At 59.4% G+C, this 14,003-nt stretch overlaps 2 protein-coding genes across 6 annotated transcripts in view; one reads left to right on the top strand and one right to left on the bottom strand.

Annotated features, from left to right (window-relative positions):
* Positions 1-1,271: 1,271 nt before the first annotated feature.
* The window catches only part of Arhgef1 (Rho guanine nucleotide exchange factor 1), a 20,714-nt gene continuing 7,982 nt past the window's right edge, over positions 1,272-14,003 (bottom strand). For 2 of the 5 annotated variants that reach the window (XM_048790771.1, XM_015496770.2), the window contains 16 exons: positions 13,471-13,616; positions 11,644-11,790; positions 11,246-11,328; positions 10,980-11,105; positions 10,763-10,877; positions 10,549-10,649; positions 10,234-10,311; positions 9,917-9,992; positions 9,667-9,834; positions 8,724-8,811; positions 8,541-8,627; positions 8,179-8,246; positions 8,011-8,097; positions 7,439-7,602; positions 7,265-7,365; positions 6,668-7,023 (listed from right to left, as the gene is read on the bottom strand). In XM_048790771.1, the coding sequence (XP_048646728.1) occupies positions 7,297-7,365; positions 7,439-7,602; positions 8,011-8,097; positions 8,179-8,246; positions 8,541-8,627; positions 8,724-8,811; positions 9,667-9,834; positions 9,917-9,992; positions 10,234-10,311; positions 10,549-10,649; positions 10,763-10,877; positions 10,980-11,105; positions 11,246-11,328; positions 11,644-11,790; positions 13,471-13,616 (1,603 nt within the window). In that variant the 3' untranslated portion in view covers positions 6,668-7,023; positions 7,265-7,296. Of the gene's footprint in view, positions 4,253-6,667; positions 7,024-7,264; positions 7,366-7,438; positions 7,603-7,627; positions 7,924-8,010; positions 8,098-8,178; positions 8,247-8,540; positions 8,628-8,723; positions 8,812-9,666; positions 9,835-9,916; positions 9,993-10,233; positions 10,312-10,548; positions 10,650-10,762; positions 10,878-10,979; positions 11,106-11,245; positions 11,329-11,643; positions 11,791-13,470; positions 13,617-13,884; positions 13,980-14,003 lie in introns of those variants that run through there. The other 3 variants (XM_048790769.1, XM_015496769.2, XM_048790770.1) reach the window with 3 other exon arrangements.
* On the top strand, positions 1,466-6,312 carry Erfl (ETS repressor factor like). The gene is made up of 5 exons (XM_048790777.1): positions 1,466-1,587; positions 4,167-4,401; positions 4,720-4,915; positions 5,026-5,143; positions 5,469-6,312. Exons 1-5 carry the CDS (start codon positions 1,521-1,523, stop codon positions 5,915-5,917), a joined length of 1,065 nt encoding a protein of 354 aa, XP_048646734.1. The 5' UTR covers positions 1,466-1,520; the 3' UTR covers positions 5,918-6,312.

The raw sequence follows: 14,003 nt of genomic DNA, 5'->3' as shown, positions 1-14,003 counted from the left end.
AGGGAGGGAGGGAGGTGTGAGGTCTCTCAGAGACAGAGATGGACGCGGACCAGGGAGATAGAGGGGACGAGAAGAGGGCGCAGGGAGAGACGGGGAAAGAGAGGACGAGCGGGGCAGCAAGGAACCAAGAAGAGAGGGACAGGGGAGAGTGGTGGGGACCCAGGGAGGTGGCCAGGGCGACAGGGAGGACTCCAGGTGGAGGGGAGATGGAGGAGGGGTGTGGGGAGGGAGGCCGCGGGAGGAGACCGGGATGAGCTGTGAGAGGCAGAGGAAGTCAGGAGAGGGGCTGCAGGACGGGGTGCAGAGGGGCCTCAGGCCGGGGAGACCCAGGAGGCAGGTGAGGGGGTGGTGGAGCTCAGGGGTCAGGATTGGGGCCTCTGGGGACATGGGTTATCGGAAACATCTTGCTCAGTGTCCAAGGGGTGAGGGGCCGCTCGTGGGGGAAGTGTCTGGGGTCTGAGGGGCTCCTGAGGGCACGGGCTGCCTGGGAGCCGTGGGTACCTGTGAGGGGTGGCCTGTCGGGTATCCAGGGGTGCGGTATCAGAGAGGGTGTCTAAGGAGGGAAAGGAAGACCAGAGGTGGGTCTGAGGGTGGGTGGGGTTCCTGAAAGTGCAGGATGTGTCCTGCCTGAGGGGGTGGTGTGTGCAGGGTGTGTGGGGAGCAGATGGTTGTGGATGTGGGGTGGGTGGCGAGGGGCACGGGCTGAAGGGGAAGGTGTGAGGGAAAGAGGAGGGGATGGAGCATCTTAGGGCATGAGGCATCTGAAGGGGGTGTCTGAGGGGATGGGGCCGAGGAGGAGGGGCCTGAGGGGGAGACTCAGTGGGAAGGGGTGTCTTTGGGGGGCTGAGGGGAGGCAGATCCAAGTGGCAAGAATCTTGGATGAGCAGCAGGTTTGAAGCAAGGGGGTCTTGGGACTCCCGGGGGCACCCTGTGCAGGGAGGGCAGGGGCTGGGCCAGCAGGTGCCCAGCTCTGCCAGCTCTGGGGTGACAGAGTGGGGGACAGCTGGCCCAGATCAGCCAGGCAGGGCAAGTTTTGGAGCAAGATATATCTGGGGTAGCTGGAGAGACACAGAGGGAGAGGAGCCCCCCAAACGCAGGGAACAGCCCCAGAGGTCAGGCGAGAGACGGTGACAGGGACGGCAGCAGAGACAGCACAGGCGGGCTGAGGGCGGGCGGGCTGGCGGGCGGCGAGAGCCAAGAGAGGGTGAGTGAGAGGCGTGGAGGGAGGAGGCTGAGCGGCTGGCGAGAGCTAGGCAGGGAGTGAGCGGGAGGCTGAGGAAGGAGAGGCTGGCAGGGAAGGTGTGCGGTCCAGGCCGGAGGGGGACTAGGGACAGAGGGACCTGTGGGAGGGAGCAGGAAGGGAGGAACTGGGGGGCAGAGGAGGCGGGCACCTGGCAGATGCTGGGGACCTGGGAGAGGGAGAGCCCTGGCAGCACCCCGCTGCTGACCCCTGTCTGTCTCTCCCACTGTCCTCCATCCTGTCCCGTGTCTGTCCCAGACTCTGCAGGGTCAGCTCCGCCATGGACTGTAGCTGCGTCTCCGACCTTCTCTTCGCCCCGCCTGCCCTGCCGGCTCTCTGGACCCCTGGTAACTGGCCCGGACTTCTCCCACCCCACCCCTCAGGCCTCCGCGGGGCCACACCCCCTTCTGTCTGTCTCCCCTGGTTTCCATCGGAGTCCCCTGAATAAAACCCCTTATGAAAAACTTGGCCATAAACTTCGCAGCCAGCTTTCCCTGCCATCTGCCTATGGGACGTGGGGGTCTTCTGGAGGGCAGGGGAAGCACGGGACGGGAGAGGGACGAGGTCCTGGCGTCTCTGCCACGCACATCTCAGCCTGCACCTACCTGTGTGGCAGACAGCAGGCTGGAGGCTGGAGGAGAGGGACTAGGATAGATGGGCAGAGGGCATGGCTCAGCCATCCAGAGCCCAGGATGGCTTGCCCAGAAGTGGATGCTCAGATCTGAGGATGTGGACAGTGAGGCGGGCTTGGACCTGCATTTGAGCCCAAGTCACAGCCCCCCAGATGGCAGTGTGTACCTGTGAGACAGGGAGACTGAGGCTGTCTGGTTGTTTGAGGTCTCATTTGGAGTGTGTCCCTTTGTCACACTTCAGTGTTTCTGGAGAAAGTGGTCACACTAGGCAAGTGTCTGCACGCATCTCCTGTCTTTGTGTGAGCTTGGGTCCCTGCTTGTACGCACATGGCGGAGGCCACCTCTGTCTCTGAACTGGCAGGCAGGTGGACATTTTAGGCTTGTGTGTGAGGGGGGTGTCTGCTGACCCGCCGAGTTGAGTGTGCCTCTGCCTCAGTGGGGTGAAGAGGCTTTGCCCATTTCCTGGGGTCTGTGGTGTGCTCTGTGGCATTCTAGGGACGTCTTGATACATTTTGGGCTGTGTGGGTGGATGTGCCCCTGGGTCTATGTTCTGGCTGCGTCTCATTTTTAGCCCAGAGGTGTGTGTGTGACTGGATCCTGGGGTTGCCTGTCAGTGCATGTGCCTTTGACCACTGAGGTGGGATCCTCTAGCCATGTGTCATGTCTTGGTGGTGCATTGGAGGTCGCGGGTACAGGGCAGGTGGTCTTCGGGGTTGGGTTTTGCATTGTCATCTTGGGTTATATTGCTTCCCGGGTAGGATGTGCTCTGGTTGTGGAATGGGCTAGGGCTTTAGTCTTGACTGAGCCTGTCATCAAAGGTGACAAAGGAATTGGAAGGCCCCAAAAGGAATTGGATAAAATTCTCCCCTTGGGGAGAAAAGTGCCTGGCCTTCCAGCAGGGGAGCCTCAGCCCCCATTTCAACACAGCAGGCAGCCCGATGGGGCCCTGCTCCTCCTGCTCCCTGCCCCTAGAACCTTAAGACAGCGAGAGAGCAAGGGTCTGCCCAGTGGCCACATAGCAAGTGGAGAGGGGATCCGGGTCTCGCAGCTTTGCAGGTTCCTGCCCCAACCCACAGGCCATTGCCCTCCCTCCCCAGCCTGCTCCTCCTCTCCTGGGTCTGGGGTCTCTGAGCAGAGAGGAAAGGGACAGAGAATACAGCATAGGAGTTGGCACAGAAGCTGGACTCAGGGCTTAGGAGCTTCTGGTTGGGAGGTGAGATTTAGGGGTGGGCAAGAACCTCTTTTTGCACCCAGTTTCTGGGTGTGTGTGGAGTGGGACCCAACCCCTGAGTGTGAGACCCGTGGCTCCGAGTGAGCTGTGGCAGGTGCTGACAGGTGGGTCCTGTGGGTGTGGGTTTGGAGGCTGCTCTGCTACGCAGTGTGGCTGTGTCCACCTGTCAGGCTGTGCATCTGAGGCCCCGGATGTCTTGATCCATCTCCATCACTGCTTTTGTCATTGGGGCCTTTGGGTTCCTATGTAACACAGTTGTTCAAGGGGTCCCAGTTCTGAGGCACCTGAGATGTGTAACTGTGTTGTGACAGGTGGGGTGTGCAGTGCTGGGTCGTTGGCATGACGCAGCCTTGTCTCAGGTAGCCGTGTCTGGTGTGCCTGCATGGGTGGTCCTCGGCAGGAGTGTGGCACACTGGCGTGTCCACCTTCCCTGGTGTAGTGTATGCGATGTGCTGCAAGTGCGGGAACACACGGGCACACAAGATCACACAAGTGGACATGCAAGACCTGAGCATGGACACAATGGGTGGGTGGGGACACGGGGACATGAAGAGTACACACACACAGGTAGGTGCAGAGACAGATGTGCCAAGGCTTAGCCAGAGTGTGCCGGGAGCCTCGGGGAGTGGGGAGGAGCAGAGGGCAAGGGACTAGGCTACAGAAGACAGCAAGAGCTGGGTGAGTTTCAGGGTGCCCGAGATGCCAGAGGCCTCCTGGGGCAGTGGGGAGAATGGCTACCACTGTGGAAGATGTCCTTCCCCGCTATACCTCCCTGATCACCGAGGCAGGAAATGGTTCCCTCACATCCTTACCCCTTCCCCTGCTGAACCTGGGTAGTTGTGCCCAGGTAGAAGAGCAGGCTGGGAGGACCACTCAGGGCCCTCCCCCTTTAGGCAGCTGGGGGACTGGACACACCAGGGGGGCAGGTCTGGAGGTGCCTGAGGCTGGGTGGCTGTTCCTTTGGCGTCAGAGCAGCACTGGTGGCCTCTCTGGTTGCTCAGTTCAGCCTGGAGCTTCTGACTTGGCGTCCCCATCCAGGCCACTCCCTGCCTCCCGTCTCCAGGGTTTGCCTTCCCGGATTGGGCCTACAAGCCGGAGTCATCCCCTGGCTCGAGGCAGATCCAGCTGTGGCACTTTATCCTGGAGCTGCTGCAGAAGGAGGAGTACCAGGGTGTCATCGCCTGGCAGGGGGACTACGGGGAGTTCGTCATCAAGGACCCTGATGAAGTGGCCCGGCTCTGGGGCATCCGCAAGTGCAAACCCCACATGAACTATGACAAGCTGAGCCGGGCCCTGCGGTGAGGAGGGGCTGTGGGCCTGATTCCTATCTCACCAGCTTCTCCCCTCACTTTCCCTCAGGTCCCCACCCCCTGGGGGCTTTCCCTTCACATCCTGGGGCCAAATCCTGTTGGATCCCAAAATTCCTTGTGAGTAGAAGGGCAGCAAGGACCCCCAGCTCTGGACCCTGGAGCCATGCAGGACAGGATCCCAGCTCTGCCTCACCCTTCCTTGCCCCATGACCTTGGTTAGGGGACTTCTGTGAGCCTCAGTTTCCCCACTCTGCGGGCACAGAGCCTGTGCTAGGAAGCCCTAAAGGCCCCCTCCTCTCCCCACAGTTACTACTACAACAAGCGCATCCTCCACAAGACCAAAGGCAAGAGGTTCACCTACAAGTTCAACTTCAGCAAAGTCGTGCTAGTCAATTACCCACTGCTGGATGTAGCAGCTGCTGCCACTGGCTCCCCACTCTTGTTGACCCCTGGTCCCTTTGCAGGGGGCCCTGGGCCAGATGCTCCTCCCCTCACCCCAGAGGTGAGTTTGGATAATGGGATCCCAGAACTGGAATGGGGATGTCTGGTGCCCCCCTCTGCCATGAAACCCCTGGGAGGGGACAGTCTGAGTGGTGCCACCTCCCCCTCCAGGCCCTGCAGACCCTGTTCTCTGCCCCACGCCTGGGAGAGCCGGGGGCTCGGACACCCCTGTTTACCCCAGAGACGGACAAACTGCGGCTGGACAGCCCTTTCCCGTTCCTGGGCTCTGGTAAGAGCCTCGGGGTCCTGGGGGAAGATCTGCGCATGTTTGAGAGAAGAGGAGCAAAGACCAGGAGAGGGGCTGGAGGGAGGAGGCGGGGGAGGCGGTGACGAGATAGAGGACAAGGTGGGAGAAGGGCTTCAGGGGTACTAAAGGGATGGGAGACAGTGCGAGAAGGGAGGAGGTGGAGAGGGAGGAAGCCCTGTGGAGCCAAGTGGGAGGACAAAGGGGAGAACGGGATGGATGTGGCGGGAAGTGGCACCCTTTACCAACTCCCATGCAGGCCGCCCCCAGGGGGAGTGGCCCAGCCTGACCCATCCCCTGTGCCCCCCAGGTACCACTGGCTATTCCAAGCCCCCCGGCCTGCTGGGTCCCTACGGCCGCGCCTTCCCTGAGTACCCCTGGAACTTTAACCCATACCTCACGGGCCCCTTCCCCAAGCTCTCCCCTTCTCTCTATCCCCCACACTTCTACCCCAACTCCCTGGCCAGTTCCCTGGGCCACCTGCCTTCCACAGGAGCAGGGGGAGGCCCCATGGCTGCACCCCTGCTGGCTGCGACTGGGGAGGGCCCGGGTCCTGAACGCCCCTCAGGCCTGGTGGCAGCCCCTCGCCTGGCACTGCCAGGAGCGGGGGGTCCAGAGACCACGCTGGGCAGAAAGGAAGACAGTGACTCAGAACTGGAGATTACTGATGTCAGCGGCTGCAGCTCTGACAGCGAGGGCGATGAGGGCCTCCAGGTGCCTCCCAAAGCCAAGGCAGGCAAAGGGGGGACCGGCAGCTGAGCCAGCGTGGGGTGATGGATTCTGCCGAGGTGGGGACCAGGACAGCCACCCCTGAAGCCTCTGCCATCTGGTCTGCCCTCGATGTCAGCCAAGGCCTAGGACCAGGCCCCGCACCCTCCCAGAGCCCAGTCTCCCTCCCCAACCCCAGAGTGGGGGTCTCGCCTTCCCCTCCATGGAGGGGGAGGGAAGAAAATGGCCTCCAGCCTCCTCCCCAGGCTCCAGTTTGAGGGGGGTCCCCGCCTGGCCCCACTCCCAAAGTGCAATACGGCGCCCAGCCTCCCCTGCCCACCCCTGTGCTGTGACCTGTGTGTTTGTGTGGCCGTGTCTCCAACCCCCTGTGCCGGCCCCCATCCTGATACCCTCATACAGGCCCCCCTGGGGACAGGGAGCTCAGAGCAATAACCCCGCCCCCAGCCCCTACCCAGGAGGGGCCCCCTCCCCACCAGCTCCCCATGACCTCCACAGCCACCTACAGAGTTTACTACAAAAATAAAAGAACAGAGGGAGATGTGGGGTGCCCAGCATTCTGGATGACTGGGGGCTGGGGCCTCCCTCATATCGTGTGTGTGTGTGTGTGTGTGTGTGTGTGTGTGTGAATTGTTAATGAGAAGGACTGAATGAACGACTCAAGGGCAGCAAGAGCCACAGCGGGCGATGTGGTGGGTCAGACCCAGAAGTCGAGGTCGGCAGTCACGGAGGGGCCCAGACACTGCCGCACTGGGCTCTGCCCGCCCCTCACACGCACAGCTGTCTCCTTAGATAATATATATTAAAAAATAAACCTCCAATTCAGGATATAAAAACAGAGCAAAGGCACTTAGGGGTGGGGAATGGGGGGGTGGCCCCCACAGGCAATACTGAGATGGCCTGGGAAGTGGTGGGGGTCATGGTGGTGCCCCCAGAATGAAGCCCTGAGTCCCCCGACAAGGCAGGAGGGAGAGAAGGCCGAGGCCGGTGGGGAGACAGGGACCCCAGCCGGGCCCCTCCCAGGCATGGCTGGCAGCCCGCTCCCTCTCCTCAGGCCCTTGGGGGTGTGAGACGCTGCAGCAGCTGTGGGGTGGGCCCCCTCACGTCCTCTCCCCCATTCTCTCCTTCTTGCGAAAGGCCTGGGGGTTGGAGGAGAAGGGAAATAGGGAGAGAATGGAGGGAGACAGCTCGAGGCGGACAAAAGCAAAGGAGAGAAAAAGGGCTGAACAAACAGAGAAGTAAACTGGGGGAAGCAGGGAGATGGAGGGGGGTGGGAGGCGAAGGCGCAGGGAAAGGAGAGGAGACACCAGGGCTGCAGGGACCCCATGCCGCTCTGGCCCCTCTCAGGGTAGCACCCCGGCTCCCGGCTCCCCCGCTCACCTGCCTGGGCAGGGGCCTCAGGTGCAGCCAGGCTAGGGGACAGTATTCCCCCCGAGCTGAGACAGGAGAGGTCGCAGGCGGCACAGTTCCTCCTCCAATTCCTGAAGAAGGGTCGTCGGTGAAGGGGTGCCCTTCCTTCCCAAGCGCACCCAGGTTCCCCCTCACCCGACGTACCTCTAGCTGCTTTATGGCCTCTTCCAGGCTGAGCAGGTTCTCTTGAATTTCCTGGGTCTGCACTGGGCCCAGAGGGCTGCCACCTGGCACCTCATCCCCGTTCCGAGGAGGCCCAGCCCCGTTGTCTTCCTCCGCAGGAAACAGGAGCTGCTTCAGGGACAGCACTGGAGCGGGGCCGGGGTGTGGGGGCACAGGGGACAGAGTCATGAGGGGCAGGGGCTCTGGGCTGGGCCTCAGGTGGGTGGGGTGGGCACAGGCCAAGGGCCTGCTGGGCTAAACAGATGGGGCTGGAGATTCAAGAGGGAACAGAGGTGAGGCTGGAGGTTGGGGCTGGAATGGGGTAGGAGGGCGCTGGGGAGGGAGCAGCTGAATTCAGGGTCAAGTGAGGATGGTGGCCTCAGGAGGACGAGGGGGCCACCCAGGATGGTGGTGCAGGTTGGGTGGGTTGGTGCTTTTGTTTTCTAGCTGCTGGACATGGAAGAAATCTGAAAGGGGGAAGACTTTTTCTAGTTCCAACAGAGGTGCTATTCGGCTGGCTGGAGGCCACCCTGGAAAGGGCAGGGCTGGGCTACCTTTCTGAAGGGCTGTGGCAGCAAGCTGGCCCTCAGGGCCTGGTCGGCAGAAGGGCAGGAGGTCACTGAAGATTCTCTCAGTCCGGGCTGGATGGGGGAAGGGAGGGTGTCAGACCCGGTCAGCCTCCCCTGGACACCTCCCATTACCCATGAAGCCCCCAGACTCACCGTCAGCTGGAGGCATCTCTCGGCTGCAGTTGCCATTCTCAGAGCTGCTGAGCAGGGGTTCCCGGATGCTGTGGGGAGGAAGTACTGTGTGACCCCACACCCCTGTTCCTGTGGGGCAGCAGGGGCAGGGAACAGAAAGCTGAAGATGGGGAGGTCTGGAGATGGAGACAGAGAGAGAGGTCGAGGCCAGGAGACAGAGAGGCCTGGAAACAGGACATAGCCGGGTCGTGGCAGGACTGGTACACACATATGCACACTCGAACGCTCATGCTCACACTCGCTGAGTCAGGGCTTGGGCCTGGGTTCTGGGGCTGCAAGGGAAGCCATTCTGTCGCTCCAGCTCCCTCTATGGCCCTCCTCACCTGCTTGGGCTGGGTCGGGGTTTAGGGCGGGAGGCAGGGGCGGGGACCTTCAGGGATCCAGCAGTCTCAGTAATGAGGGCACACCAGCTGGGGAGACAGGCCAAAGTCCAGGACAGTCAGTGCCCCTAGACCCTGTGCGATGCCCCCCCATTCCCACACTGAACCCAGAGGCCCCCCTCTCACTTCTTCCGCTCTGACACGGTCTGTGCCACCAGCTCATATATTTGGGCCTCTTGGTCCCAGGTAAAAATGACGTAGAAGGCTTTGTGATCTGTAGGGGGCGGGAAGAGACAGGAGACAGTGCTCACGGCCAGGGTCCCCGTGTGCACCCCTCCCTCAGCACAGGTTGGAGGCTGGGAAGCCCTGTGCTGCAATGCACCCTCACTGTCCTGCAGATACCCAGGGCTACCCCCACCCTATCCCTTCGCTGTCCACTGTCCCTAGCCCCTGATCTGATGCTGTGGCCGGTCCCTGGCCACTCCGCCTACAGAAGCTCTCCAGCCACCCCACAATCCTGCCACTCCCACCGTCCAGGACCCCAGTGCAACTTCTTAGCAGTATATTTACAAATTCCTCCTCCCTGGGCTCCCTACAATTCCCATGCAGTCAGCCACAGTGTCTTGTCAAAATGCTGATCAGAGCGAGCGTACACGCCTGCGATCCCAGCAACTCAGGAGGCTAAAGCAGGAGAACTGTAAGTCCAAGGCCAGCTTCAGCAACTTCATGAGGCCCTAAGCAACTTAGTGAGACCCTGTCTCTAAATAAAAAGTATTTTGTGACTCAGTGGCAAAGTGCCCCTGGGTTTAATCTCCAGTACCAGGGGAAAAAAAAATACCGATCAGGGCAGGCCAGGCACTGGGGGCAATTCCCCTCTATTTTAATATGCCCCTACCTGGCCTGCTTATCTCTGCCTCAGCCAGCCAATACCTTTTTATTTATTTACTTTATGTGGTGCTAAGGAGTGAAACCAGTGCCTCACATGTGCTAGGCAAGTGCTCTGCCACTGGGCCCCAGCAGGCCTCTTCTTGACCGCTACAAAGATCAGAGTGGTCTCCCTGGCCCTCTAGAGGGTCCATGGCCCACCCCATGGGGACCAGCCCTGAGCATACACCACTGCTGCACTCACCGGTGGCCACCTCGCGGGTCATGGCGGAGGTGAGCCGCAGCACAGGCCGCAGCATGGTCTTGCCGTCGGGCGTGGGCGTGAGCGTCCGGCTGTGCGACTTGAGCAGCAGCCTCTCGTCCTGGCGCTGGAGCAGTAGTAGTAGGTCGTCCAGCAGCAGCACGTGGACCTCTGTGGGGCGAGTCCAGCAGATGCTCACCCCGACCCCTCCACCCTGTTTACTAACCCCACCCCACTGCCACCTGGCACTCACCCACAGCTTTGTCCTTAGTCACCCGCCACGTCAATGGACCCTCGTGCACCAGCTTCTTCTTGGTGATGTCCAGGTTCTTGGGGCAGGAGAGAGAGTGAAGGTTGGTTAGGGAAATTGGGGAGGGGAGAGGAGAGTGGCCACTAGGATAGCCACAGGGTCAAACGCAGGGGTCGACACAGGTGCCTGGTTGGAAATGAGGTGGGGGCAGAGGCGCACTGGGTACATGAACAGACGGGCAGGGTGGGCTGTGTGTCAGAGTATCCCCGGGGCAGCAGCCCTGGCTGAGCCACGGGGAGGGGCAGATAGGCAGTGCCCACCTTGAACTCGCTCAGCATGGGGTCGCTGCTCTGCCGCAGGTGGGACAAGTCCAGGCGCCGCTGGTAATCTTTGAGCCTCTGAGGCAGAAATGAAGAATGTAATGGGGATAAGTTCTGGGGCTGACCCTCAGTGACCCCAAGGAGCTGAGAGGCAAGGCCAAAAATGAGGGACAAGCTGAGCCAGGCCTGACCTCCATGGACCCGAGGGCGAGTCATGAGGGACAGTCTGGTCTGACCTTTGGACAAAGTGAAGGTAGCCCCAGCCCCCACACATATACCACACCCCATTCTTGCTGGGGCCAGGCCAGGGCTCACCAGCAAGTCCTCCATGTCACGCACGGCTTGGTTGACATGGTGCAGAATCTCCCGGCAGCACTCAGCTGCCAGCTCCACTTTCTCTCGTTCCGTAGGCTCTTCTGTGGGCAAGGGACAGACTGGCTGCAGTGAACCCCAACCCTGGAAGCCCCCGGCTCAGCGGCCACTGCTGGAGAAGGGAAGTTAGGACCCAGAGGCGTGGGCCCCCTGGCACCTGTGTTCTGCCCGATGCTCTGCAGGAGCAGGGGGTACTTGGTCAGCCGCTGCATCTCGGTGGGGATCATGTCCTTCAGTTGCAGGCGGCGGCACCGTGGGCGGCTCTCAGCATCCTGTGGGGAATCAGCGCTGGGTGGCCTGTGGTTTGGCTCATCCCAGGGTTGGGACAACAGCCCCATCCTCCCCTGGGACCTGGAGTCGAGGTCCCACTTCACCTGCACGAAGGTACAGAATCGGGGCTCCTTGCGCTGTTTGGCCTTGAGCTGCTCTAAGGCAAATGACTGGCGGCTGCAGAAGCGGGAGGAGATTTTCTGGAACCAGGAGCCCTCGGCACCATCAAACTACAGCGAGATTCAGGCCAGGGAAGGTCTCAGGGGGGATGGGCAAAATAGGATCTCAAGCAGGGATGGGAGTCTAAAGTAGGACAGGCCTGGGGACCAGACCCCTAGCTGGGACGAGGGACTGGGCAGGGCATTCTCACCCTGGCCAACAGCACGTCGCCAATCTCTTCAATGAGGCAGCCACTTTCCTGTCTCCGTTTCATCAGGCGATCGAGGAACAGGGCTGTGGGATCAGTGAGGAAAGTAGGTGCTCCGTTAGGGCCTAGAAGGTTGTCTGTAGTACTGAGGTGGGAGACAGCCACAGGTGTCTATGTCTGACCCTTGGGGTCAGTGAGCCTGTCTCCCACCCTCTGTGAGCTTAGACAGAATGTCTGCTCCCCTGAGGTATGAGGTCTGGGGGCCCCAGACAGGTGGCCCCCAGTAGTAGCACAGAGGCTGTCCATGGTGGGGCTCAAGGAGAACAGGCTGAATTCCGGGTCTACAGAAGCCTCCAAGGAGGAAGACAGGTGGGGTGCGGGGGCTATGGCCTGACACTCACAGTGCACCTCGATGAGCTCATCCAGGCTGGGGAAGATGTTCTGCAGTTCCTCCAGCGGGAAGAAGCCCCCATCGGCCATGGGCTGGTAGAAGAGGTCATGCAACACCCGCAGCATGCGCACGTGGGCTGCCTCTGTCACCAGAAGCTCTGCAGGGGGGACCCCAAAGCAGGAGAGTGTGAACTCTGGGGGATGGCTTCAGAGGGGGCTGGGAGAAAGAGCAGGGGAGGCCCGAGCCAGAGCGAGTAAGGAATGTTCCGAGGAGTTGGTGTAGGGGACACACTCTCTAGGTAGGGTCATCTGCCCCCTTAAACAGTCAAGGAGGACTCCTTGACCCACAGTGCCTTTCCCTTCTCCCAGCCAGAGTGAGCAGTGGTCCCAATTTGCTGGTCATGGGGCTTTCAGTAATAAAACTGGGGAAGTCAAGTGGGGGCTGTAGCTCAGTGGTCAAGTGCTGGCCTAGTATGCCTGAGGCCCTGGGTTCAATCCTCAGCATTGAAAAAACACAACAAAACTCAGAAAGTCCTAGGCAAACCAGGATGAGTTGTATGCACCCACACCAGCAAGCCTGCAGCTGTGTATACTGTCCAACCGTCCAGCCATTTTCTCAGCCGTAGTTTCTGGTACGATGGTTCCCTATCGTTGGTAACTCAGATCCAGTGATTCCCCCTAGAGGGTGCCTGCACAAATTCCAGGGCCCCCTGAAGTCTGCTGAAACTAAATGCACTATTTTGTGTGTTATGCATATTTTTCTGGTGAGAGAAATTACTATGCTGGCCAGTGGGGTAGCCACTAGCCTCATACATCTGTTTACATTTAAATTAATTAAAATGCAAATGAAACACAAGAATCCAGTTCTCAGTTGCATCTACCACATTTCAAGACATATATGTGGCTGGTCTTCCCATGTTGGACATGTAGATAAAGCACATTTCCCATCATGTCAGAGATTTCTATCACATAGTACTGTCTACATTTTTATCATCTTAGAAGGGCTTGTGACCCCAAAAGTATTCACTTTGTATCTGAAAAATTCTTCAGGGTTTTGATTTTTGCCATGCAGTGGAATGAACCCAAGACTGCATGCTAAGAAGCACCCTACCACCGAGCATACCCCCAACCTGTGCCCTAAAAACTCTGAATGAGCATCTTTCCTACTATTAAGTAACCTGTAAATAAACTTTCAAACAAGCTTCCAAATGTTTTTTACTTTTGCCTCCTTCCCACACACCATCAGAAAGCACATGCACAAACAAATCAAGACCAAAAGATTCACCCACATCTCCCCATCCAGAAGCAAGCCCTGTTAATACATCGATCATTTCCCCAAACTTTTCCCTGTGGGAACCTTTTTCCCTTAAGCCATTAAGATTGTACTAATAACAATAATCCCATTAAAATGCTCACCCCCTGTGCCCCGCACTACACAGAATGTTCACAAGCTCATATCGTCTTCATGACAATCCTGAAGGAGGAAGTGTTAGAGCCCATGTTTCACAAATAAGGAAACAAAGGCTTACACTGGAAATGCAATTTTATATACTGTTTCTGGTACTTTATTTTAGCAGTGCTGGGGATAAAGCCAGGCCTCACACACGCTGAGCAAGTGCTGCCATGAGCTACACCTCAAGCCCCAAGCCCCAAATTCCCTGAAAACATAGCTTCGATAGCTGCATTCAAGTTCCATCAAGTGGCTGCTCTGTAATTCATGTAACCCGCTGACCTGTGCTAGCAACGAGCTGCTCCCCAGCACTCCAGATGGTAAATGAAACTAAGACGGACATGCCACATGTCTCTGCCACCGGAGGACGGTCAGGGATGGCACTCACCGCTGATGACCTCCTGCCGCTTCACCTGGCTTTTGGGCAGGTTGAGGAGGATGTCCGGAGGGACAAGCTCCCGCCAGCCAGGAGGCTCTTCTGGTTCCAGCTCTAGTCCTGACCGCCCTGGCTCCCCCTCATCTCCAGGCTCAGGGCTGTGGGCAGAGGCCTTATAAGTCCCAGCCTGAGGCACCCCAGGAAGGAGTCTTTGACTCCTTAGTGTTCAACTTCCCTGTGCCCCCAGGGTGGTCCATGCTGCACAGCAGTCCCCAAAACTCCAGACAGAAATGACCCACCCACTCCTCCAAGGTCTGCGATCATAGCTGGCTTCCAGTGACCTCAGCATCTGCTGCCCACTGTGACTGGCAACAACCCCCTCCCTGACTCTCCGGGCTGCCTCAGTGGATGGGGAGAGAGACGTACGTGGCTCGTCGGGCAGGGCCAAGCACGGCCGTGGCGGAGCTGGGGTCCATGTCCACGTCGCTCCGGGAGCGGCCCCCACCCCGGCCCTTAGCGACCTTATCTCCCATCCCCAGAGCTCA

This window comes from Marmota marmota, unplaced genomic scaffold, assembly GCF_001458135.2.
Source record: "Marmota marmota marmota unplaced genomic scaffold, marMar, whole genome shotgun sequence".
NCBI classification, from domain to species: Eukaryota; Metazoa; Chordata; class Mammalia; order Rodentia; family Sciuridae; genus Marmota; species Marmota marmota.
The sequence above is the reverse complement of the archived record's forward strand: the minus strand, read 5'-3'. Positions and strand labels throughout refer to the sequence as shown.

Excerpts from the sequence above, each read along its gene's own strand:
- Erfl (XM_048790777.1), top strand. The coding sequence starts at position 1,521 with ATGGACTGTAGCTGCGTCTCCGACCTTCTCTTCGCCCCGCCTGCCCTG. Across the intron at positions 1,588-4,166 it reads GCCGGCTCTCTGGACCCCTG|GGTTTGCCTTCCCGGATTGG; the intron begins GTAACTGGCCCG and ends TCCCGTCTCCAG. Across the intron at positions 4,916-5,025 it reads CTCCTCCCCTCACCCCAGAG|GCCCTGCAGACCCTGTTCTC; the intron begins GTGAGTTTGGAT and ends CTCCCCCTCCAG.